Here is a 27837-nt window from a genome sequence, read left to right as displayed (position 1 = left end):
AGGGGCCCCGAATTTTAGGAGTGCTAGGACAATACGTCAAGGTTGAGGACTGCTGAACGAAAACATGAAGGCTGGTATTAAACTGCGGGACGAAGTTGTCGAGCTTGAAGATAGCAGGTTCAAGATGTTGAGTTTGAGGACTGCAGGACAAAGACGTCAAGTTTTGACTGTAAGTGCTAGTTCCATTAAACATCATTTACAAGTAAATTTATAAGAACCCATGACATTACATGTATCTGACTTTTATATTGGATTGTACAAATATTTGTTTGTTTAATGCTAAGTATGCTTATTTCTCAACCCTACCTAAGGGAACGATAGCAATGGTGACCCAGAGAATACACCAACTCTTATACATAAGCATCCTTTCTTGGTACTGTCTATATCGGCCATGGTATTGACATCGGTACTGTCTGAAATAAAAAAAAGTAATTCTTGTACAGTTATTTGGTCTCAAGTATAAAGAACGGGTACTTTAATAATGTTTTATCACTGCCAGAAGACATTCTGCATGAAATGAGGTTTTCATGTTAATACTCCAACAAAAGCAAGTGCCGTAGATCTATTTTCAAGCCAAATAGCCTATAGCTTTCATAATTTGGGAAAAAAATCAAATTGGTGATAACTCAGAATTCTATACATTAAATGCTACTAGAATTTCTTCTTCGAATTTGTTCAAAACATGTGACTGAATACTGATGAAATAATGCATTTTTGAAACTCGGCTATCTTTTGCCATAAATTAGGCCATATGGGAATGTTTTAATAGCAAGCATAATCAAGGATAACAGCAATATTTTGACCATAGATTCAACATCTTTCACTGAATTTATAGTCCTTTGGTTGTGGTCGAAAGCTGGGTCCATACTGAAAATTTCAGACAGACTTGTTTAAGAAGCAGGTTAAAAATTTAAGGTTTCCCATCACCATAATGTTAAGAATGTTTTCAATTTCGTCAGGTATTTTCTTCAGTAATGCATGAAATGTAAGAAAGTACATGCAGATTCATTAAAAAAAAAGTTTTTGCGAAAAGAAATTGGAATATTTCTTTGTCGTGGGGGCTTTGTCTCAATCTGTCCCTCTGGTCAGATCGTTCTGTGTCTGCACTAGTAGAGGATGAATTATGCGCCCTGTGTGGCTGCATTTGAACTATGTAAAGCGCCTTTGAACGTGAAACTGGTCATGAAAAGGGTGCTATACAAATCTGGTATAATAATAATAATAATAATAATTATAATAACAATAATATTCACCATTTAAAAACTTTCATTTTTAGACCATTTTTGGCTTAGAGAATCTTCTCCTCTATAGCCGGGAAAATGAAGATATCCATTCAGACGAAATGCCATATTAGGCATGACTTACCGGAATTTTGTGGTTGTATGTTACTTTGTAATTACCATTTTCTTAGATGTATTTTAGCTCACCTGAGCTATGCTCATGTGAGTTATTGTGATCGCTCGATGTCCGGCGTCTGTCTGACGTCTGTCGACTGTCGTCTGCCAACATTCAGCTTGTGTATGCAATAGAGGTTGTATTTTTCAAATGATCTTCATGAAATTTTGTCAGAATGATTGCCTTGATAAAATCTAGGCCAATTTTGAAAATGGGTCATCTGGGGTCAAAAACTAGGTCACTTGGTCAAATCAAAGGAAAACCTTGTGTCTGCAATAGAGGCTGTATTTTAATTGATCTTCATGAAATTTGGTCAAAATGATTGCCCTGATAAAATCTAGGTCGAATCTGAATCTGGGTTTAAGAAGTAGGTCAATAGGTCAAATCAAAGAGAAATCTTGTGGATGCGATAGAGGCCGTATTTTCCAATTGATCTTCATGAAGTTTTGTCAGAATGATTGCCTTGATAAATTCTAGGTCAAGTTTGAATATGGGTTATCTGGGGTCAAAAAGTAGGTCACTAGGTCAAATCAAAAAAAAACTTGTGTATGCGATAGAGGCTGTATTTTTTAATTGATCTTCATGAATTTTGGTCAGAATGATTGCCTTGATGAATTCTAGGTCAGATTTAAATATGGGTTATCTGGGTTAAAAACTAGGTCACTAGGTCAAAACAAAGAAAAACCTTGTGTATGCGATAGAGGCTGTATTTTTCAATTGATCTTCATGAAATTTGGTCAGAATGATAGCCTTGATGAAAGTAAGGTTAAGTTTGAATATGGGTCATCTGGGGTCAAAAACTAGGTCGCTAGGTCAAAACAAAGAAAAACCTTGTGTATGCTACAGGGGCTGCATTTTATACCGGATCTTCAAGAAGTTTGATGAGAATATTTATCAGGATGAAGTCTAGCTCTAGTTTGAATATGGGCCATCTAGGGTAAAAAACTAGGTCACCCGGTCAAATTAAAACAAAACCTTGTGTACGCAACAGGGGCTGCATTTTACACTGGCTATTCATAAAATTTAGTCAGAATTATTGCCTTGATGAAATCTAGGTCAAGTTAGAATATGGGTCATCTGTGCTCAAAAACTAGGTCACTAGGTCAAACCAAAGAAAAACCTCGTGTATGCAATAGAGACTGGATGTTTTAATTGATCTTCATGAAATTTGGTCAGAATGATAGCCTTGATGAAATTAAGGTCAAGTTTGAATATGGGTCATCTGGGGTCAAAAACTAGGTCGCAAGGACAAATCAAATAAAAACGTTTTGTATGTGATAGAGGCTGTATTTTTCAATTGAGGTTCATGAAATTTGATCAGAATGAATGCCTTGATCAAATCTAGGTCAAGTTCGAATGTAGGTCATCTTGGCTCAAAAACTAGGTCACTAGGTCAAATTGAAGAAAATACTTGTTTACACTTAAGAGACCACATTTTTGGTCCAATCTTAATGAAAATTGGTCAGAATATTTGTTTCCATGAAATCACTAGGTCAAACATGTATACACTGTTATGGTATGTTTCTCAGGTGAGCGACATAGGGCCATCTTGGCCCTCTTGTTAATTTATCCATGAGTTGAAAATTTTACCCAATGTATGTGAGGCCTTCCTTGGAGTTTATTTCCTCGTCAGTCTTACACTCCTGGCACGTGAGAACGTTCGGACACGTGCATATAACAGTTTGGTCTTCTTGTTTCGGTTCTGCAAGTTTTTTATTACATAAAATACAATCCTCGGGGTTATGGGACTTTCTGAAACAGAAATTTAAATTCTATAACTATTTAGTGTGATAATTTCGTAATGCTTTACCGAGATTATATTGTATCAAAATAAAACTTTGCAAAAAAATCTGATATCACAATCATTATGAATAATCAATTATAAATAGCCATTACATGTATAAACAAATACTACTGAAATGAAGAAAGAAAAAAAAATACGGGTTTAACTAGTATTAAATGCCCAAGAAAAAGTGCAGTGTTCAGTGGTAGCTGTTTTTCTGACACTGGAAACAAATAAAAAGAAAAAAGGGAAACACTAAGTGAACAATAAAGAAATATGTTAAAAAAATACATTGTTGTCTAAGAAATTCACGTTAGATACGTGCAGGTAAGATGCGTACATAAACCTTTCTTTCTTCAAATTATAGGGAAAAACTTTATTAATGCATTTCTTCTAGGAAATAGTAAATTGTCTTTCGGAACAACACCGTGTCTTACCTGAATGGATTGATGTAGACCTGGTAAATGTCATAAACAATGATAGATGAAACGGCCATGACCTCTCCTGACCCCGTACTCATCAAGGTCATTGCAATCATGGTGACAATCAGGACACCACCAACGTCACCAAGAAGACGCTCCGTCATAAACGGTGTTATAAGTCCTACAATGTGAGGTGTATATACGCCGTATATTAAATATATAACAATACACGAAAAAAACATGGTCTTCCCCGCGACGTACTCATCAAAATTTTTTTATGATAATCCTGGCCCTGCTCTCATTCCCAGAGTGACGTACATGAGTTTATTATCATATATACTCATATAAGATTTATGGACTGGTTTTAGGTGCAGATGGGAATTTCCGGCCTCGAGGGTAACTGTTTAGGCGGTAACGAGGCTTTGCCGAGTTACCGCGTAAACAGTTTCCCCGATAGCCGGATATTCCCATCTGCACCTACAACTAGTGATAGAATCTTTTTCTTGCATACCGTATTCAAAAAAAAATAAAAATAACAATAGGTATTTAGACTGAAGTATTTCAAATATTGCTACAGACATTAAAGTCGGTAATTTTCCTTCTTGTAATTACAAGAATATTTTTATCATAACCTACCTAATGTATAACCATTTAGAAATGATTTTTCATTTTACATGTATAAAAAATAACGAGGTTAAAAGTGCCTCATGATTGTATGTAAAGAAAAGCACCTTTGAATGTGTTTATTATGAAAAAAAAGTTGTATATAAATCTGGTATACCTTCATCCACGTCGGCTGGTGACAGTACACTTGTTGAAGAATTATCTAGAGCCATAGAAAGATAGGCCAGACCTGCTGATGTGGATATAGATATTGGAATAGCAAACCAAATATAAGCAGCTATTAGAAATCCCAATACCCCCTGCAAAGGTTTAGCCGCGATACGGCTCTGCCAAGCAGCTGGAAATTAAACAAAGAAACATTGGTTTTAATAAACTTGTCCGTAAGGGAAACTAGAAATGTATACAATGACTTTTGACACAGAAACGTTAAAAAAACTTAACTCGAGAAAGTAAGTTGGTTTCATGCAGATTGTAAATATGAGTAGGTAGAACTACTCCATGTAATAACATTACTGATTCTTTCCATTCATTACAAAATGAAATGTAATGATGAAATTTCCGTTTCATGCCAAAAGCAAAGGCTAGCAAGTGTCTAGCTTTAATATTGCTTCGTTCCAACAGAGAAGCGCCATTGAAACATTCTCACAAGAAACAAGATCAGTAGATGGTGTCTAAAACATCATTTTCGTTTACGATGGGAAAATACTACATACTAAACATAATTAACTATATATACATAATTGAGCCGCGCCATGAGAAAACCAACATAGTGGTTTTGCGACCAGCATGGATCCAGACCAGCCTGCGCATCCGCGCAGTCTGGTCAGGATCCATGCTTTTCGCTTTCAAAGTCTATTGCAATTAGAGAAACTGTTAGCGAACAGCATGGATCCTGACCAGACTGCGCGGATGCGCAGGCTGGTCTGGATCCATGCTGGTCGCAAAGCCACTATGTTGGTTATCCCATGGCGCGGCTTATATGTGTTTAAATCAAAACAGTCACAATAACTACCTTGATCGCAGTAGGTTAGAGAAGCAGTAACACAAAGTCCCATAAAAGCCCAAACAAGCCCATTCTCGGATTTGAAAGTGAAATAACTCCTTTCAGCATTGCCTTCAGGGGCTATGAGACATTGCATCTTTTCGTAGATCTTATCTATAGATCCAACACCCGAGTCGCTGTCGGGTGAATACAGAATCTTCACGTTCAGTGCAATAAGAATGCCAAATATGAGCACGGCGTTGAAATAGGACACATAAAATGTTGTACCTAGGCCTCCTGCAAAAACACCTTAAAGCATTTAAAATATCGTCTATATAAGCAACACGAAACTAAAGAAAAACCTGTATAAGATGAGAAAAAGATCGATACATCCATTGAAATTTACTGTAAATATCGAACAAGAGCATGGTATTGAAATATTACACATAAAATGTCAAAGCACTCAAATTATCCGTTGGGTAAGACAGAATCGACACGACAATGGGGTTTAAATATACATGTACATAGCTTCAAATGTTTTGGAGGATTTAATTTTCAATTTTTTGTACAACATATCGTTTATTACTACTCACGATCAAACAGTATGCATACAGTTATTGATAATATACTTTTCGAACTCTGTGGTTCAGATACATGGCGCTTGTTGCTGTTTCGCCAGATATTTTCGGGTCTAACTTTTATTTCAGGCAACCAAACGTCTGACATTTTGAGTCAGTAATAGTACTTTGGACAAAGTCTCTTCTTGCAAGGTGCTTAAAAGGGGATAGGGACACAATCGCCAGGGAAATAAATCTCAAACCCCTTTCTTACTTTGACCAAGGCGGTTATTATTCCCCTTAGATATCCAAATGTTTGCATCATTCCTTTAAAAAAATACATTTATAATATTAAAAACTGTTTTTAATTTTTTATTTATTTCTTTTCATGCTTTTTTGTACATTTAAGACTTTTTGTTCAATAAAATCAAAGGGGTAAAATTGAGCAGGGGTAATTTTGTCCGGGTGATTTTGTTTAATGGAACTCATACATTCGCCTAAAGGTTCGCTTGTAATCCATACTCGACTTTCAGTGATTCAATCATTAGCAAAAGAGTAAAAAATAAAGTCTGTAATAGTTTTAACTATACGTATCAATAATGTACACACCTATAAATGAGTATGAACCAAAAAGCACGGCAATAATCATGACACAGAACTCGTTGGAGGCGTCCACAGTGTATGACTGAAATGTGGCGACACCAGCCACAATCAATGTAGAGACGACACACAAATTGACAAGCAGTGCCAGAATAACAAAGATGACGTGAGCAGGTTTGCCATATCGTGCTTTCATTATCTGTAAACAGGAATATACTTTTGATAATGTTCAGTTTGTTTGATCAAATAGTAACTGGCGTAAAAGTAGAAAGCGAAAAGTATGGAAAATGTAACATTCCTATCTAAGTGCTATGCATTTTAATATTACCATCCTACAACGGAATTTTAAGTTCATAAAAATAGTGTTCATGTGTTACGAATGATCAAAAGTACGAATGTATATGCGGACTGCTACAGTACCGACTTGTGTCATTCTAATTCAACATTTAATTGAAACTTCCATTTAGCTTATAATCATTAAATACGTATAATAATAATAATAATAATAATAATAATAATAACCTTTAATCTGTGCCTTGTTAAAAAAACATCTCGAAATATTTACTGCGGGCGAAACATTTTTAATCGGATTTTGTAAAGAGTCTATTGTTTGACGAATAGGCGGCCTAAAGTTATTTTATAAAAAACTTGACACTAATCATGGAATATTATGTATATTCTTACTCCGTACATCAGATAAGTATTCCCTGGTGTGTTTTTGCCGCGGAAGCTCTGGTATTCTTGTATATGGATGTCATAAGAAACAAAGCTTTACCTGTATGTGTGTTTTGCCTAGACAGCTCTGGTCTTCAAGAAAGGGGATATTACTAGAAACAATGCTTTACCTGAAGAAACGTTTGTTTTTTTGTTTTTTTTTGCCTCTGGCCTTCCATTACCTAGTGTGGACGCAAACTAGATTATATTTTGATGGGTTTTAAATGTCAAATACCAATTATAGCCAATTAGTGCCTGATAAAAATAAAACCGATCTGCTAGTGTGAACACGGTATTATAAAGTGAGTTTAAGCATGTCTACAAAAAAAAAATGCGTGCAGCGCAACACTACGATACGACGCACAACATTCTGATTATCGAAAATGTACCACGCACCTAACTGAATCCCGTAATGTTACAAACAGACGTCTTCTCTGAACAGGTTAACGTAATGCATTTTTTTTACATGTTTAAACTTTCAAAAAATGAATCAATGCTGCACATTTTAAAGTTGTTTTTATTTCCATAGCTTTTCTGCAAGAAGGTAATAAAGCCAGAAACGTATTTCAAGGTAATGTCACATACAATAAATTCGACCTTTCCAAATTGAGATCGAGCAAAATATGCTTGCTGAGCCTCATCATTTCATAACACTTCATCTGATTAATTGACAGAGTGGCTTCATCACAACATCATTCAACAACTCTTCATAGTCGTTCTACGCATATAACTGACAAATTATCTTATATACACATATGGTTGGAGGACGAATGACGTACTGAATTCTGTAAAGCCACAATGCGCCCGGGCATCGAACACGCGTCATTTCCATTTAGGCTTACGCTCTATACCTACTGAAATAATAGGCTTTCTGTACGTCTGAGTTTTAATTATTACTAGAAACAAAGCTTTACCTGTAGGTATGTTTTTTTAACCATGGGAGCCCGATCAGGTCTTCAAGTTTACGGATGTCACTAGAAACAAAGCTTTACCTGCAGGTATTCTTTTGCCACGGGAGTTCTAGTCTTCCAGTTTACGGATATTACTTTAATTTTCCCAACATATAAACTTTTTACCTATCTAAAAATATAGTACGGCAATAAATAGAGGTTTTTAATGACGTCGTAGAAATTTAGCGGTGTGTCGTAACCATAGAAACGGCTACTGATACAGGTAATCGCGGAAACTCAAAAATTTTCAATTGTCATATTTCAAAAGCACCATGTCCAATCGTTACTTTGAAAAACCGGATCAGTAAGGTAAGATCTCGGATCAAATGGAGCGGTTTTGGTAAAAAAAATGTCTTTTCCATTTATTTAGAAATTATTGTCAGGGACCGCATATAGCGCAAGATGTGCTCTGGACATTATGGAATACTCGTTGCTATTTGTTTTCCAGCAAATCTAAGCACTTTTCTCAAATAGCAGGTAAACATGCCATGCCAAAATGTGTTATTTTCAGTACGTTCTCTGTTAAACATACAATATAACCAACTCCTTGTTGTCACTGATACATTCATGTAACACGTTAGTGCTACAAAAGATTAATTAAATTACTTGGAAGGCCGATATAAGGCGATTCATGACTGAACTGATCAGTAACGCAGGAGCCAAAGGATCAGCGGCTGCAAATGCAGTAACGCAGGAGCTTCGGATTTTTCTTCTGTGTTCGTTTTCATCAATTTCCAAGAGAAAGAACCTTTATTCATTTAATTTATCTTTTAGAAACTGCGATAAGTATTGTCTCCTGATAACGTTCTATTCTCAACAGCAATTTATTGTGTTTTTATATAGTAAATCATTCTTCTGATGAAACCCCTTCAATTATCATTAATTTAAGGGCAGGAATTCGGTCGCACTGTGGTCAGAATGTTTTCGGCAGAAAAAGGCATTCATGTACTTATTCCTGTTATTTATATTTTCTATATAAAGTAAAAAAAAAATGTACAGATAGCTTGTCCCATTTTAAATTATAAGCACGATGGCGAGAAAGCCATTTTCGAGAGATTTTTCCTGAGATCAAAATTAAAATGCTGTCTTGGAACTACTTTTCATACTACAGTGTAATTTTATTTCTCACCTTAGCACATCTATTAATGCGTTTCTACCAAAATGACAAAAACATTTGCAATGAACATGTGTCCTCAAGCAAGAACTTGTCCCCAGTTACGCGACTATTCTTAGATGGTTCTCACCCTTGTGATTTTACCTCCTTTAGACTAGTGTGTAAATTTTCCTTTTTCAGACTATAAGTAAGGCAAAAGCTCTTGGGTCCTTGACGACAATCACAGACTTTTCGCTACGAACTGTATTCAATAGTAAAAATCTACAGTATCTAAACTGAAGAATTACAGTATTAGCAATTCATTAGCAGAAATAATTCAATTTGTCTAAAAATACAAATTATCATACCACTGCTTTGCAAGTTATTCTCTCAAAGTTATGGCATGTAAACACTAGCTCCACCTCTTTTTGGAGGCGAGCTGAAACAAGAGTTAATGATACCCCCATGGCAGCGCTATCATTACCGGAACTATAGGAGTTCGAAATGTAAGCAAAGAAAGAGGGTGAGTCGTTGTATTATTCTTTCATTAATATGTCTCTGTGTGCTATATATGCTATCAAACAAAATCAACAAAATCAAACCTGAAGAGACATATGAAAAGTCACAAAAGACAAAATTCGCCGCCAGTGTAACAGATGTAATAAATCATTCTACTGTTCTGGCGAGCTGGTGTAAACCTTCATGGAACAGGGAACCCAATGTTATGTCCACAATATGGAACACTTTTTTTATTACAACCAGTATAATTGTGTAATTTCAAGTTCTTAGGTAAGTTGGAGCCGTCCTGTTTGTTCTAACTTCATCTATTCAATTTTCATATACTTCAATTTAGTAGCAACATATAGTGGCGCGACTCTTACCAGAGTGGAACATTAAACATCTTTTTGATCATGTTGTTCTTTGTGTTGCTACTACTTATCAATGTTTTGATAGATAAATAAAGTGAATAACATAAATTGATGAAAACGAACACAGAAGAAAACTCAGAAGCTCCTATATTACTGCATTTTGCAGTCGCTGATGTTACTGACCAGCACGGTCATTAATCACCTTATATTGGTCTTCCAAGAAATATAATTTATCATTTATGCCAAAATATGTTACAGGAATGTGTCAGTGATATCGTGGAAGTGGTAATTTAGTGTTTTTGCCGAATAACGTCCTGAAATAATACTTTATCTGAGTCATGGCATTGTTTATCTATTTTCGCATTGGTTTCCAAAGTAATTGAGAAAAGTGCTTAGATTTGCTGGAAAATGAATAGGAACGAGTATTTCGTAACATTCGGAGCACATCTTGCGCTATATGCCGTCCTTGACAATAAATTCTAAATAACAGAAAAATATAATTTTCTTAAACCGCTCCATTTGATCCGAGATCTTATGTTACTGATCCGGTTTTTCATAGTAACGATTGGACACGCTGAAAGGGTAGTAGTGTTAGAAACTTGAATTTGTCCTATTTTCATTATTTTATTACTACCTATTGTTTGCAGTGATTATATTCTAAATTCTTAATTGTCGTCAGCTCGTGCATTTTAGTAATTAGCAAGTGCATTCAATTGTAAACAAAAAAGGTGCCAATTCTTATTAAGAAAATATTTTGTAGATTTAATTTCAATTTCGGTTTTTCTTGAGTTGGAAAATGTTTTACAATACGCATGCAATTAAAATTTTAAAATAACATTAATGCAACATGACAATTAGGTTCTTATTTCGCTTCCTTTTTCAATACATACGGGCAATGAAGTTAAGGAATAACTCGCTTACTCTTGGCTTGAAATATTTAACGCATATAATATGAAAACAAGAGGGCCATGATGGCCCTGTATATCGCTCACCAGAGTTGATCGGGCCTACTGACCTAGTTTTTGGCCCCACATGTCCTAGAGTTGAACTTGACCTAAAGATCATCAAGACAAACATTCTGACTAAATTTCATAAAGGTTTGGTTACAACTGGGGCCTCTAGAGTGTTCACAATCTTTTCCTTTGATTTGACCGGTGACCTAGTCTTTGACCCCACATGACCCAGATTCGAACTTGACCTATAGATTATCAAAAACAAACATTCTGACTAATGCTCATGAGTTTCAAACTTAAATTGTGGTCTATAGAGTGTTGAAAAGATTTTCCTTTGATCTGGCCTAGTGACCTAGTTTTTGATCCCACATGACCCAGATTCAAACTTGACCTAGAAATGATTAAGACAAACATTCTGACCCAGTTTCATAAAGATTGAGTCACAAATGTGGCCTCTAGAGTGTTCACAAGCTTTTCCCTTGGTTTGACCAGGTGACCTAGTTTTTGACCCCACATGACCCAGATTCAAACTTGACCTAGAAATCATCAAGCCAAACTTTCTGACTAAGTTTCATAAATATTGGGTCACAACTGTGGCCTCTAGTGTTCACAAGCTTTTCCTTCGATATGACCAGGTGACCTAGTTTTTAATCCAACGTGACCCAGTTTCGAATCTGACCTAGAGATCATCAAGACTAACATTCTGACCAAGTTTCATAAAGACTGGGTCACAAATGTGGTCTCTAGAGTATTCACAAGCTTTTCCATTGATCTGACCTACTGACCTAGTTTTTTTTATCCAATATGACCCAGATTCAAACTTGACCTAGAAATCATCAATACTAACATTCTGATCAAGATTCATAAAGATTGGGGAACAAATGTGATCTCTAGAGTGTTTACAAGCTATTCCTTTGATCTGACTTATTGACCTAGTGTTTGATCCCACATAATCCAGTTTCAAATTTTGTCCTAGAGATCATCAAGACTAACAATCTGACCAAGTTACATAAAGATTATGTCACAAATGTGGTACCTAGAGTGTTCACAAGCTTTTCCTTTGATCTAATCTACTGACCTAGTTTTTGACTCCACATGACCCAGTTTCAAACTTGACCTAGAGATCACCAAGACTAACATTCTGACTAAGTTTCATAAAGATTGGATCAAAATTGTGGTCTCTAGAGTGTTCACAAGCTTTTCCTTTGATCTGATCTACTGACCTAGTTTTTCACCCCACATGACCCAGTTTCAAACTTGACCTAGAGATCATCAACACTAACATTCTGACCAAGTTTCATAAAGACTGGGTCACAAATGTGGCCTCTATTATTATTAGTATACCAGATTTATATAGCGCCCTTTTCATGATCAATTTCACGTTCAAAGACGCTTTATATAGTTCAAATGCAGCCACACAGGGCGCATAATTCATCCTCTACTAGTACAGACACAGAGCGATCTGACCAGAGGGACAGAGTGAGACAAAGCCCCCACGACAGAGAGATCAGAAATCAGATATAGGCTTGTCTGGCTAACTTAGCCTAGCTCGTTTCGAATAGACAGCCCGGTTCTTTAACGTGCCCAGTGTATAGCACTGATACACGCAAGGATTGTGTTCACAAGGCAAATGTTGACGCACGACGGACGACGCACGACTGACAACGGACGCCGGACGCCGACGGACGCCGGACAATGACCGGTTACAATAGCTCACCTTGAGCACGAAGTGCTCTGGTGAGCTAAAAAGCAATGTTAGTTAAATAAATTATTGAAATAAACGTGGATACATGTACATTATGTTTTTCGGCCACACTGTACTGATAGTTCTATCACTTTAACAATTAATTACTTGTATATAACTGGACTTTTCTCCATGATTCAGCGGTACCGGGAATAAAGACTTCAGTGTGTATGGGGTTGTTCTTCCAAAGTGGTGCTAATGTTCATGTATACAGTCATGTTCCTACGGAAGCCCGGTGCGCTATGCTAGTTGACAATTGCTAAATAACAAATATTAATGCCAAAATGCCAAATACCTTATGTAAAATGTTTTGAAAACGAAATTACATATATTAAAATGGAAGGCCGGTGTACCATGCTAATTGCCAAATGCTAAATTGCAAATATTTTATTGCTAAATGCCAATAACTTAATGCATGCCAATTACTTAATGCAAAAATGCCAAATACCTAATACTAAACGCAACGTACCAAATGCTATATGCTTCATGAATGTCGATGCGCCATGCTAATTGCCAAAAGCTAAATGGCAAATCGTTAGTGCAAAATGTTATTTACCAAATGCTTAATGTCAAATATTGACTGTCAAACGGCAATTGTCGATGATAAATAAGTGCAAAATGCTTATTGAAATAAAGAACTGAAAATATCAGTGGATGAATGCGTCCTTCATATAATCATTGGCCTTGGTTCTGTTAAATAGTTTTAGTAAACACTTTACAGCAAAAGGTTATGGTTCCATGTCCCCGTAAAAGTGCAACATACTATTGCTTCGAAACAGACTGGTAGAACAACATGTGCATGTGCACGTGTCCCACCAAACTGATTCGAATTACACGTCCAAACACTTGGCTTGATGCCGAAAGAGCAGATGCTGAAGGTGCCCTTTTCAATAGTTTTCAATGTGCAAACGCATTTACCAGCCCATTGAAATTTTAGTTTATACTAATTTATTTTAGTTCGATTGTGATAAAAGCTTAAAGCTTATTTGAACCACTCTGGAGTCCGCTTCCTTGAAAAGCCAGTACTGGTTTCTTATGAGAAGGCTCGATCGTGGCACCAGTAGGGCTCGAACACACGATTCCCGGGTTGAGCGGCCATTGACATTTTCTAAAGCTATTTAAATTAAATCTGTTAATTAATTGAAAGGGTACTTTTAGCACAGATTTTGTGTTGAAAGTAATTTATTTATTTTCACAAGCTGTTCTCGCTGTAAAAAAACTAGAATTTCAAACTTAAGATATGCAGTCATGTTTGGCTGTACCTGTTAGATATTCAGTCTTGTATTGGAACCACTGCCTTACCCTTGCATGATCGTAAGAGGCGACTGATAGGGTCTTAACACTTGGTTTTGCTGTAACTCTGTGATTCCAGCAGGTATGCAAATTTTGATTCCATACCTCAGGTTTTTATTTCGGTGTCAATGAGATGTGGAACCAAAATTTGTAGTCCTGTTTGGCGCCATATAACCTATACTGTGTCGGTGCGCCGTAAAACCCAAATAAATAAATAAATAAATTCAGTCTTGTTTCATACGAGTTAATTTGTTGTCCATGTCAAAACGCTCCAGAAAAGTACCTCAGTTATTTTATGTTTTTCCAACAAAATAACTGATTATCTATTTATTTTTGTGGAAACTGTACTATGATATAATAGGCATACGTTCTTTTTTAAAGTTTTAACTCAATAAATGATATCACTATTACAAGTAAAATGATTTTAGACTGCAAGCGATCATTATGCAGCATCCATCAAAATTCAAAAAATAAAAAAACTGATCGATATACAAATGAAGCGTGCATCCTCTGAAAGAAATATTTTCGATTTTAAAGCGGCTGGTTAATATTTTCTTAGATGTGCTATGATCAAATATGAAAGAAAAGACAAATGGACTGGGAAACAATTTTAATATATTTTTTTATATCAGTTTCATCAGAGATTATGGCATAAAAAGTTAGCAGTTTCATCAGAGATTTTGGCATAAAAAGTTTGCAGTAACATCAAATGATGCTATAAAACTATTTTTTAAGACGAACTCATTAAAAATGATGGTTATGTACGTGCCAACTATGTAATTTTGCACGTGCGCCCCAAATTTTGGTCATTTAGATCAGTAATCTCCGTTATTCTGAATCTGTGTGATAGGTACTGGATGTAATTATATCGTATTTCAAGTTTCACTGAAAAATATTCGGTTGTTTTAGTTTAAAATCTATTTTCAAAATCTGAATTTTCAAACATGACCTGTTTCATCTGCCGTTGCCATAGTAACGCACACCGCTACATTTGTACGACAGATCTTAAAAGTCAGTTCTTATTTTAGTCAATTGTTTTAATATAGTAAAAAATGTATGATGGGTAAATTAAGACGGTGGCAAATATTTTGAAAGATTCCCTGTATAAAAGTTTTACCTGTAGATAGGTTTTTGCCCCGGGAGCTCGGGTCTTTAGGTACACAGATACTATTGGAAACAAGGCAATGTTTAAAGCAGCACCAACAGTATACCATAATGGACCGGAAATTCCGCTCTGAAATTATACGTGAACTATTTATAAGAGCGCACATCTGATCAAAACTCCACTTCTTCGTGGATAAGTTGACTAGAATACACTGAACATTGCAAACCTCCGTTTTGCATAATATCGAATCACGATTACTCAGTTCTCGAGATTCGTGATATTCAATGGATTCTTACATTTTATTCAATGTTTGTGGCCAGATAGCTGCGTAAGTAATTAAAACTGCGTTCTTTTGCGGATTGATTCGTTGCAACTAATATAGAATAACTCAATGCATGGACTTTAATGGGGCATATTAAATATGTAATACCTACTTTTACAGTGATCGTAGAACTTTGCAGAATATCCCCTGGCCAAAGAAACTGGGAAGCAACCGTCACTGCTGTCAAACTTGTACTGACACGCCCACCAGCATCGAAGGCGGTGTCAACGTTGTTGGCGTCATTATACACGTGTTTTCTAACCAACCGGTGGAGGAGGGCTAAAATGACGGAAATGCCCGCAAACCCGAGAAGAAGTAAGAGACCCGTTTCATATTTTTCTAGGACTGGCTGTATAGAACTGTGAAATAAATAGAGGCAATAGAAGTAGAGAGTAGAATAGAAACACTGCTATATCATTTAATGTCATAGCAATTTTATTTTTAAATATTCATGTTATAAATTAATGAAATCCGAGTTCATCTTGCAGAACTTATTGAACGACTTTTTCTTGTGTAAAGTATCTATTAACCAATTTAAACACTGAATAAACACAACACTTTATTCGATGCATTTTACACTGGCCTTGAAGTTTATTACTTTAGAAAGTGAATGAAGCGGACAGGTAGAAATGACATACATATAGCGATCATTGTTCATGCATCAGACCTATTTAATGTAAAAACAAATGTAAATATCTTACCCGAAGTTTCCCCTGGCTGTGATATTAGCTAACTCCACCTTAACACATCCAGAAATGTTTGGCGAAATGGCAGTCACTGCCGCCATTGCATTGAACTGTTATTTAACTCCTTATGTCACTAAATTTATCTACAAAATACAAAATGTATTTCAGGTGCTCCTGTTGTACTCGTGATCATTGGAACATGACGGAGAAAAGGTGAATGTAATTTTTTAAAAAATGTAGATACATATGCAAAAGTATTTAAAATCATTTTTATGTTTTGATGTAAATGTCACTTTTTCTATCTATTATATAGTTAGCATTTACATAATACAGTACAACCTCTCCAGAGCAGCCCTCTCTTAAGCAAAAATCTCTAAAACAACATCATCATAATTTCCCTAAGTTGAAATATACTATCAAATTTACCTCTCCAGAACAACAACCTCATCTTAACAGTCAATATTTTATCTCCCAAATGGTGTTGTTCTACAGAGGTTGCACTGTACATAATGCATCCAGTAGCCACTTAACAAACTCGCAACACTCTTCCGATATGTTACTTCAGATAATTAATTTTAAGATACGGATAATAAAGTTAAGCTAAAAGTATGTCAAACAAAAGTGTTATGGTCTGCCTTAATTGATCGAATTTGTGTATTTATTTATATCTAGCCTCGTTGAATCATATGTTTATATACCGAGAGTTTTGTCCTTGAATGAATTTTTATGGCGGGTGATTTCTGCATTTCGTTATGTCGTAATGGTTTTGTCGTAAAGGTATTATTTGCCATACTGGTGAGTTAGTTTGTCGTTTTTAAAACACGCGAATACGCTAGAACAAAACGTGGGAGAAATCAGTCAACATAAACCAGGTGCAATAATCTTAACGCTCGTGAAAATATACGATCTTTTAGTTTCAAATTATACACTGTATTTTGGTTTATCTAAAACAATCATTTTGTTTGCTTTATTACATGTCTTTTTCAATGGTTTAGCTAAATATCACAAACAGAATTATTCCGTTTTAGAGAAAACTATAACTGATATCTTTTACCAGGAAGTTAACGAATATATTTCTTTTTCATATTTCAATATGATTTACGAAAAAAGCATGTATTAATCTTTTCGTATTGTCTTGAATCTAATTAAACAATTAATATTTGAACAAAAGGTATTTAAACAGTATAAACTCATTTTATAAATTATCTTTATCATTTAAATATTTTAAATATGTACTCAGTCTGAAAACGTTAAAGCCTTGACTGATAAACCCTAATGTAAAGATAATATATTTATCAACCAAGGATTGTTAACACTTACCGTGCAAAACAGAGATTGCATATATAACTAGAACGAAATAGATATTTATCTACCCGTTTACAAATTAAGTCATGATCAACAATGTTTAAAGCTGTTTCTTAAAATCCTAAACGAATGACCACACGAAAAACACGTGCACATTGTTTCTTACTGTGATCATATCGTAATTTCTTATATACCTACATAAATTCTGGCAAATAAAGAACAGGCAGAAAAAATTAAGATCCGTATTGTACCTTTTGTATAGTAAGTTGCCGGTCTACTTTCATTTAATATGCATGAACTTACAGCTCATATAACTTCACTCAGTTCTATTTTAACGTCGATAAACTTTAAAAATTTCATCCGATTACAAAATAACAAACAAAAAAAGCTGGAGGTATATAACAAAATGGTCATTATAACAATAGCGACATCTGGGATTTTGTATTCGGCTATCGTGGATTTGCAAGGACGGACCACACTCGGCGATTTCGCGCCTCGTGAGATCCGATCTAGCAAAATACAACATCCTAGATCGAGCAACTATTATAATAACAGGGGCATAGCTAGCCATGTTTTGATGTGGATTCCAAAAATTTCTAGGTCCGGGGGCATGCCCCACCGGAAAACTTTGAAAACAATGGTGCATTCTGGGCGTTCTGAGGTGCTTTATTTACTAATGAAAATAGACAGTTTAAGGAGCATAAATCAACAAATAAACCCTTTACTCGGCAGATTTTTTTTTCTGAAATAGAGCCAAGTTATCAAACAAACATGTACAAGCCCCGATTATATTCATAATAATTAGATTTTCTAAAAGAAGTCTAATTTTCTGTCCTTTTTGCCAGCAAACTGTATGATAATATTTTCAATGTCAATGTCTATAGTTCTGTAACTATGCAGCATTGCTAGTCCAGACATACGTTCAGTGGACACAGTAGATCTCATGTAGTTTTTCACCCTTCTCATGATACTGAACTGCCTCTCAGCCGAGGCTGTTGAGACTGGCATGGTGATAAACACCACCAGACATATGAAAATGTCTGGATACAGAGTTTTGTTTGTGTCTTTTAACGTTGCACCAATGTCAGAAGGCTTTGTTTCTTCCAAAGACCACCGTACTCTCCAGCGGGCAACTTCACGTCTGAAGCTTTCACGATCTCCACTGAAGTCGTAATGAAACGCATCAAATATTGCATCTTCTTGAGCAGTTGTCAGTTCATGAACAAGACTTGGTATCAGATACTGTACTTTGAATCTGTCGTTGGCAATCACAAGGCGATCTTCTAGTTCTACAACCAGATGGTCAACGAACGGAGAGAATAGCGCCCTTTTCCAGTATTCCGAGATGGAATCGGCGGGAACGTTGCCACGGTGGCGTTGGTGTCGAGCTGTTCTTCGCTTTGAAGGTTCCACTTCCTGCACCTCGGCCATGGCAACTGCTTTGCCGTATAGCTCATCCCACACAGAATCGTCCGTTCTCTCGGCACGGAATGTTGCTATAAGAACCTGGCTCTCCCTGGCTGCCTCAACTAAGTCGATATTTTGCTTCTGTAAAAGTTTATTCAGCGGCATTACACCCTGAAGCACGAACTCAACAACAACCAGAGAGACGATAAAGTCGAACTCAAGGATGCTACACCTTTAGCTGCGCGCTTTGGAGTCTCCTTCTCGCTCTAACACCTCGAGGGCATTTACTATAGTGGTGTATGCGGCTTTAAAGGTGTATAGTGAGTCTGCACGACTGGCCCATCTTGTCTCACAGAGACTCTGCAGGCGGGTTCGCTTGTTCATTTCTTCTCTAGCAACAGGGTCGTTTCCTAGCTCTTCCTGGAATGCAAGTAGACGTTTTGCAGAATACTTAAATGCAAAACCAATTTGCTGCACGGTGTCCAGCAAGTTTCTAACAAGTACTTCTTTGCAGGCGTGGACGATGGAAAGATTCAAGCTATGATCTTTGCAGTGAACATACATGGCTTGTGGAACTAGTTGCTGTACCCGAGCTTGTACACCACGATGACACCCCGACATATTACTGGCCCCATCGTAACCCTGGCCACGCATCTTAGTAATATCTAACCCAACATTCCTCTGGCCTTCAATGAACTTATTGAACAGAGCTTCTCCAGTAGTTGACTTTGCTTGAATAAACCCAACGAAATCCTCACGGACGTCATTTTCCGACTCGGAATAATACCTCACACACATGGCGATTTGTTCCATAGTGGAGGCATCTGTCGCCTCGTCTGCAAGAAACGAATAACAAACAGCATCGTTGCATTGCTTCACAATTTTGTTGCCAATATGTTCTCCACACAAAGTGATCAATTCGTTTTGAATTTCAGGGGATGTGTATGTTACTTTTGCGTTTGAAGCCAAATGAGATTTCAATATTTCATCCCTAGTAGCCTTGTCATTCAACAACACCATAAAGTTACTGTTGCTGTCATCATGGCTTCTAAGTGGGATATTTTGACGACCACAAAGAATGATTACCTCTATTATTGATCTTAACACATGTCGATTTCTGGCAACTGTGTCTGCGTGGCTTTTAGACAACTGTGCTGTAATGCTCTTTTGTTTCCCTTTGACAATCTTCATAAAACTATCAGCTCTAGCACAGCAGCTATGATGACTTGAACCGTCCTCGACATGCCTCTTGATATATTTTCCTAGGTTCGACCATTTCGATACTGGAGTGCTGATGAATGTTTTTTCCTTTGAAGATGCAGATCTAAACAGGAGACAGGGTGTGCAGTAGACGGAATTTTCAGAAACTGAATATCGTAGCCACTCATATTTCTCTAACCAATCATTTGAAAATTGACGCTTGGTACCATACTCTGGGCTGAAATATTAAATCATAATGAGAAGTTGATAACAAAGAACCGCATCACGTATAAATCTACCTACACCATGGATTTAGATCAACTGCATACAACACATATATAGTCTGCTTTTCACTGATCATCAACTCGTAAACAAGGGAGATAATACTAGCGAGTCACGTACATAATGTGCGTTTCAGACGTGGACTGACCAGAGTCCATGGTCACCTACAGGTGCCAGAAGGTATATTTCCGATTTCCTATGAATTATTATAGTCTATTTAGGCTACATAAATGACTATAATTAAGTGACGCTCAATTAAGTAATAGAAAGAGCATTGAAACTCAAGGGTAAACGATTTGTACGAGGGGGCGTTTTGTATCACAGCCTTCCATATATGTAGTTGTAGTCGTTCCTCATTGCCATATACAGCAGTTCAGTGAGTACTTGAAATCCTCGCATTACAAATGTGTAAAATAAACCAATGCGAGAGCAGAAAATCAATAAAATACACTTCGCTGTCTACTGTTCCAGACACGCTGGCATACGTTCCTATCCAACAGTGCGGTAACTAGCGTGCGGGTATTAAATACCTGCACACTTTTAGTTACCGCACCCTGAAGTCAGTGCATGTGACGATTTACCTGCACCAAATTTGTTTGTATCATAGCTCGGTGTGTTTTCTTAACAAATTTGGTGCAGGTAATTCGTATACACTGAGTACAGGGCACGGTAACTAAAAGTGTGCAGGTATTTAATACCCGCACGCTAGTTACCGCACTGTTGGATAGAAAAGTATGCCAGCGTGTCTGGAACAGTAGACAGTGAAGTGTATTTTATTGATTTTCTGCTCTAGCATTCGTTTATTTTACCTGGGCTTTACACATTTGTAAAGCAAGGATTTTAAGTACCCACTGAACTGCTGTATATGGCAATGTGAAACGCCTACAACTACCATATATGGATGGCTATGATACAAAACAGAAAGAACATTAAAACTCTCGGGTAAACAATTTATACTCGGGGGCTACGCCCCCTCGTACAAATCGTTTACCCTCGAGTTTCCATGCTCTTTCTATTACTAAGAAAAAAACACCGAGCTATAATACAATGAAATTAGAGGACTTAAATGGAAAAAATTTGAGCTAGGAAATTATGGTTGACTGTTTACATTTACAATGGACATGTTACAATAAGGATTTGGGGAGAGTCAGATTCATCAGTTGAATAATTCTGCTTCATCATATACAGTTTGCATACTTGATAGACGTATGTAACGGCCATGCGATTTAGATGTCAAGCATACTTATCGCAAACCTCGTTGATCTGAAGCAAACAATTAAATGATCATCTTAGTATTTTTGATACTTATCTATTGTTTATGATATTTATTTACAAATGAGTGAAATGGCCTGTATATTGTTTTGCTTACATTGACTTGAACTCGAACGTTTTTGCCCATTCTCTGTTATTTTCTACAGTATGGACTGTAATCTTCAATGCGTCGTCGCAAGTACGCGACAACTTTGCCGGATCTGGATACATCGTGTTAGAGATCCGCGAAAGTTTATCTGGCTCATCTTCTTTCGTAGGCTCGGTTGACTGATCCTCTAACTCGTCAGATAGCGTTTCTCCTGACCGGACAGTAAAAAATCTGTCAATTCTACTCTGTGACATGTTAGTAAACTTGTACAAAACTACAATGTCTAGAAGTCCCTGAAATTGTGAATAAATGACTCTTATAGTATGATGATATAAATGTCTGTGACTTTCAGTAAGGTTATAAAAATTACCTCACTTAAATTATTACGTATATACTTCATATTTCTTGACATTACAAGACTTAGTTGAAGTTATACAAATACAACCGAAATAAAGACCATTATATCTTTTTTTTAAATTATAAATTTAAGACCATTATGCGCTTCCGTAGATTTTTTTTTTCATCACCTTAAAGAATATCCGTTTTCGTTTAGATTTTTTAATTTTTGAGATGCATATAAGTATGAAAAAATTGTAGAGGTCTACACTTCAAAATAATGAAAAAAATATTTAGTTATTATAAACAACACATCGTCCCACGAAAAAAACATTACATTTTAAGTTTAATAACATGTACAAATGTTTCTCCGAAGAACAGTAGTGGGACATGACAATGAAGACATAAAATTATTTTAAAACTTACCTTCAAAATATATAATTATCTGCGAAAATGCTGGCGTACGTAGACAAAACAAAACTGCAAAACACTTTCCTGTCACTTTTGTGCAGACGACTTTGTTTAGGTTGTAAGTGGCACCGGTCCGCTATAAATTTTGATGTATGGAAACTTCTTGCGTAACCCCAGCTAGATTTCCGGGGATTTTTATTGCAGAGGGGGTCATTATACATTCAATGGCTATTTAGTATAGAAACGGCAAGGAACGTTTTATATGAGCATGTAGTCAAGTAGACATGCTGCAGTACGTGTAAACTTTGGCTTTTTTTTTTTTTGTCAGAATCATGTGGATTCAGCCGCGTACTCGCGTATAGGCAGCTACGCGCCTGTAATAACCCTATTCACCTAAGTGTACTCGTACGTATTCATGTATTATTGTAATAGTTGTCTGTACAATTATTTTATGAAACATTAAAGTCGAATTATAAACTGTTTTCAGCCTGTGCTATAAAAGTGGCAACAAAATATAACTGTATGACTGTTTCCATAGTTACACTCTTTATATTGTTTAAATACATTAATGAGGTTCTTATTAACAATAAAATAAATTTATTATGGACGAAATTAAAAAGAAATTATATTCTAGCATGCTAAAATGTCTGTACTACATAGAAACAATAAACGAAAATAAAACCTCTATCAAATGTATTGTAAAAAACGTCATGCTAAACTTTAAATTTAAAATTAGAATTGAACAACACCACAGCTGCGTTTCCGTACTTAATGAACAATAAAATGTTTCAATAAAACCGTGTTTAGTTTATACTAATTTATTTTAGGTCGATTGTGAAACAAGTTCTACAACTTCTATTAATCACTTTCGAGACCTCATTCCTAATGGAATCTATTGCCACGAGGATATGAGAGAAGAGGCCAGTTTCCGTTTTAATGTTGAGCGCCAAGCAATGTAGGCACTAGTACCATTTTTTACGTCTTTGGTATGACGCGGCCGGGGTCGAACCCACGACCTCGAAGCGGACACTCTACCACTAGGCTATCGATGCTGTAAAATGTCGAAGATAAATACATAAACACAAGTTTCAAAGCATTTTCATATGTATGATAAACATTCTATTTTATTTTTTAAGGCTGTTCACTTTAAATCATTCACTGGCGAGAGTTCGAAACCTCACTTGGGGTGTAAAACTCTTCAAGTGAGGAAAACCATCCAAATGACATACAGTGTGCACTCTACCCGCGTCCCCCACGCCCTCCCCACCCCTCCCAGTGAACAACATATGCAACATTTCAGGGATAAGCTATATGTAAGATTTGGTGTTCATGAGTGAAAGCTTTCTTTTATTTCATTTTTTTTTATCTTATATGCAAAAACAAAACAAGTTTGCTTATCAAAACTTTCACCAATTTTGTAGTTCCTTACCTGTAAAAAAAAAAGCCAGACAGTTACAGTAAATATGTCAAGTAACTTTTTTTAATGATATTAAAACTTTAATTGGGCACAGTTTTATATTTTTTACATTGAAATTATCTGATATATTTTAATGATACATTTCAATAATATACTGAAAGCATGTTATAAATATATTAACTGTTAATATTCACCATCCCAGTGTATTTGTCCTTTTAAAATGAGATAGTAATCCTCTCAAAATCGCGTGTGAAACTACCACAACTACTGATGTAAATAAATTTAAACGAAATTGTATATCCAACTGACCTACTACACCGCACGCACAACAAGTTACTAGCGTTAATTATAGTTACTCTACAATTATTAAAGAGAGAATTTTTCAAATTTAAGTTAAGATAGATTCTTTCCCACCGCTGTGCTCGTAATTCACGATGGTGGTCACTGACTGATAGAAAATAGTAGGTGGAAAATAAATCATTTTAAATGTATCAGTTTTTATAAATAATTTGAGACAGATAATATTTCATATTGGCGATTTGAATCATACGAAAATATACCTACTGCTACATTTAACTTTTATCTTCTAGATACGTACCGCCACAGGAATCCACAACTCAAAAAATTTCCAAATTATTTTCCTAAAACACTGCTATGAATCTGGAGGTATCACCATTTATATGGAAAATAAATTAATCCAGTGAACCCTTACTGTCCCTATAAAAATTCTTGAAATTTTCTTCTAAAATTTTCAAAATTTACAGAGATTTTTTCTGGACCGAAGCGATACAATTAGTATAATTATGAACATTAACCTCGGTTGAAACTGCCTCGAGGTATTTAAACTTGAATTTATCACATTTGAAATTTAACAAACCTGCGCGTAATAAAATGACCAGATGGACGGACGCTGACCTTTTCACTAGGCTGGTGATTCTAATTTACATTATCTTCGTGAATTACTAAATGTCTCGCTTGTAAGTAAACATGTAAACAAACTTAATTTGAAGCACACTGTGTGTCCCATTATAGAAACAACTGCTCAAATAAATAAATTGGTAGTAGTAAACATTTGTTTACCATTTGTCTCGATAGGTGGAGAGTTCCATTTGCAGGTTGTTACGCATTTGTGTGATCAACTTGGCCGATCAACTTTTGTTGCGATAATGGTTATGATTTATGTTTTCAGCTTCGACTAAGAAGCGTTATAATGAAAACTCGTCCTTTTGGATCATAATAACGAAAAAGGCCATACCAGTTAAAGTGAACTTGCCTTCGTTTGTGTATGCACTACTTACAAAAAAATGATGAAACAAGCAATGCTATAAGAATATAATATAACAATGTAAGATCAAAGAATTGTGTTTAATCTATAGGCTGTAGTATTTCCACAGTGAATACTATGGGGATCAGTGGGTGTCAATTCGTTGGCTGAGTAATTTCAGTTAAGTACGGTGTTCCGTTAGAGCCATCGACTCCTCTGCGATAATGACCGTGCGCAAGTTGCGAGATCACGATGACACAGCGAGAAACTACGATGACGGAGCGCGAGGTCACTCTAAAGAAGCGCAAACTTATTTCGCAGTTTCGACATCGTGACCTATCTTCACCAAGGGGATCTCTCGCTTCTCCCTTTGCCATTGTGATCTCTCGTGTTGTCATCGGGATCTCGCGCATCGCGCACGCTCAATAAAAGAGACGGTGGCCCTAAAGGAATGAATGATAACGTAGTTTTATCTATCATGTCCAGGTAATTGCGCCCGCAACCAAAATCCTATATCCTTTTCTGACACATGTGTATAAAGATTAGGTACATACTTGTAAATGGTTTGGGTGTAAAAAAAAAGCTTTTGTAGCCTCCTCACAAGTAATTCAAAGGTAATACATTATGACGCGTTAATTGTTTGATTGATAGTACCATTTTGATTATCCAAATTATTAACCGAGAAAATAATTTTACCTTGCCTACGACCACACTCGCTGAATTTTGTAGATATATCAAATAAATTGGTGCTAGTCATTTTATCAGAATATTGACATGCTTCTTATCTTGGGAAGATAAATTCTATACGATGAAAAATTGGCGTTTGATGAAGAAGAATTTATGTATTTCAACTTTAGCTCCACAATAGTCGTATACTATATCGAAAAAAAGGTTTTCCACATTACTACATATTTGTAGAGTAAGAGCCATAAAGGCATACAGACACTAAATAGGAAAATGGCGCGGAAAAAAATGGTAGTCGCACAGTGGTGGATACAAATAGTCCGCAGATTTTTTGCTCTGTAGAGCTATTTTCCGTATTTTCTTTGCAATTTATTTTGCTAAAATCACATGACACATCTATGCTTGACAAGTAGGTAGCATTTTCATAATGAAATAACAACACGACAGAATTTTTCATGGACACTTAGATCATACACCACCACTACAATTTGGGGTCTCGTTTTTTAGCTGATTTTGCAGTTTGGGTGTGAAAATATTTTTCTTGCATCAAACATGACCCCACTTTTCTTTTGCATTTTATTCAGCAACTCGGATGGTATTCTTCAAGAAAATGTAAGTTACAGACATTTAAAATGGGTCCTGATGTGTGCTGCGGCCATTGGAAATATGTCAGTATTATATAGAATAAAAAAAGAACAGCTATTTAGTGTGTTGTAACCTAAAGGGGTGGGGTAATAAAAACAACTGATTCAGTAACACTGTCTTCTACTTTAATCAATATGAAAACATTTGACAAGCCTGCGATGAAACAGTCTTAACAGGAAATTAGAATATTTGAGCTGCGCCATGAGAAAACCAACATAGTGGGTTTGCGACCAGCATGGATCCAGACCAGCCTGCGCATCCGCGCAGTCTGGTCAGGATCCATGCTGTTCGCTTTCAAAGCCTTTTGCAATTATAGAAACCGTTAGCGAACAGCATGGATCCTGACCAGACTGCGCGGATACTGCGCGGATGCGCAGGCTGGTCTGGATCCATGCTGGTCGCAAACCCACTATGTTGGTTTTCTCATGGCGCGGCTCATTTTATACCCGTAACAAAAAATGTGGCAGCCACATTGTAAACCCATTATGGTTAGTATAAATCAGTTTGTTTAACCTATGTTATAAATGCAAGTCAGACACATTTCTCCAGGGTCAAAACTTGCACTTTCGTACCATAATTTCCAGCCTAAGGCGCACACCCTAAATATCAACAACATTTGCAAATATTTTGATTTCATGCAAATCAGATACATTTCTTCAGGGTCAAAACTTGCACTTTCCTACCATAATTTCCAGTCTAAGGCACCCTAAATATCAACAACACTTGTAAATATTTTGAGGAAAAATTATAAACGATACTGGGTTCATATCCAGAACTTTTCCGACGTCATTCCCTTTTTGTTTATGCCCAAACTAGCATGAACTTTCTACTGCACAATTTAAGAAAGTAAGCGGAGATTTTCTTTTCCCTGTCAGCATATGGTATCAGAAGTATTTATGATTAGATGAATTTCAGGTGAGAGCGGACGACTGACCCACTATTTGATGATATACATGTCTTACATTGACTTTATGGGGGTGTTATGTACAAACTATATATGGATCATGGAAACTTTACAGTTATTTGGGAAGATTAAACATTTTATTAAAAGACAGAATGCCCAAGCTATTTTGAGACACGCCGCATGTTTGGTGTTCAATTCTTTAACAGTTCTTCGAATGGTTGTGTCTGATGAGACAAGCGGAAGACTCCATAATAGGCAGTTCTTAAAGCCCACTGGGACTGAGCCCTTAAATGGTGTTTCTCTTACTGCGCCTCTTTCTGCAAAGGCATTGAGCACATGCATATTTAGTTCTTCAAGTTCTTTTTTTTTGTATTTTATGCGAGCATTTGTGCGTTTACATATTGTGCCTTACGATGCCAATACTTATATAAGGAATTCCCGTCGCGTACTCTTTCCTGTAACGCAGAAATTTGGTAGAGATGAAGAGAGACTGTCTGCATCTCCCCAGAGGTGTTACTGCCAATGATCGT

General features: G+C 36.2%; 3 protein-coding genes across 6 annotated transcripts in view; all 3 read right to left on the bottom strand.

The window, feature by feature from the left end:
- LOC123557251 (uncharacterized) overlaps positions 1-24817 on the bottom strand; it is a 28014-nt gene extending 3197 nt beyond the window's left edge. The window contains exons 1-10 of one of the 4 annotated variants that reach the window (XM_045348620.2): positions 24688-24817; positions 16108-16235; positions 15519-15765; positions 15097-15213; positions 6373-6562; positions 5237-5503; positions 4382-4561; positions 3616-3781; positions 2986-3147; positions 307-413 (exon numbers count right to left, since the gene is read on the bottom strand). In XM_045348620.2, coding sequence (XP_045204555.2) covers positions 307-413; positions 2986-3147; positions 3616-3781; positions 4382-4561; positions 5237-5503; positions 6373-6562; positions 15097-15213; positions 15519-15765; positions 16108-16193 — 1522 coding nt within the window. In that variant the 5' untranslated portion in view covers positions 16194-16235; positions 24688-24817. Of the gene's footprint in view, positions 1-306; positions 414-2985; positions 3148-3615; positions 3782-4381; positions 4562-5236; positions 5504-6372; positions 6563-15096; positions 15214-15518; positions 15766-16107; positions 16236-16518; positions 16650-23991; positions 24143-24687 lie in introns of those variants that run through there. The other 3 variants (XM_045348617.2, XM_045348618.2, XM_045348619.2) reach the window with 3 other exon arrangements.
- Positions 18208-18969, bottom strand: LOC123558418 (uncharacterized). Its single transcript, XM_045350297.1, has one exon. It carries the CDS (start codon positions 18967-18969, stop codon positions 18208-18210), a length of 762 nt encoding a protein of 253 aa, XP_045206232.1.
- Positions 19039-21900, bottom strand: LOC123558417 (zinc finger MYM-type protein 1-like). Its single transcript, XM_045350296.1, has 2 exons — positions 21656-21900; positions 19039-20242 (listed from the first exon to the last, which is right to left on the bottom strand). Exons 1-2 carry the CDS (start codon positions 21898-21900, stop codon positions 19039-19041), a joined length of 1449 nt encoding a protein of 482 aa, XP_045206231.1.
- Positions 24818-27837: the final 3020 nt, after the last annotated feature.

This window comes from Mercenaria mercenaria, chromosome 5, assembly GCF_021730395.1.
Source record: "Mercenaria mercenaria strain notata chromosome 5, MADL_Memer_1, whole genome shotgun sequence".
NCBI classification, from domain to species: domain Eukaryota; kingdom Metazoa; phylum Mollusca; class Bivalvia; order Venerida; family Veneridae; genus Mercenaria; species Mercenaria mercenaria.
The sequence above is the reverse complement of the archived record's forward strand: the minus strand, read 5'-3'. Positions and strand labels throughout refer to the sequence as shown.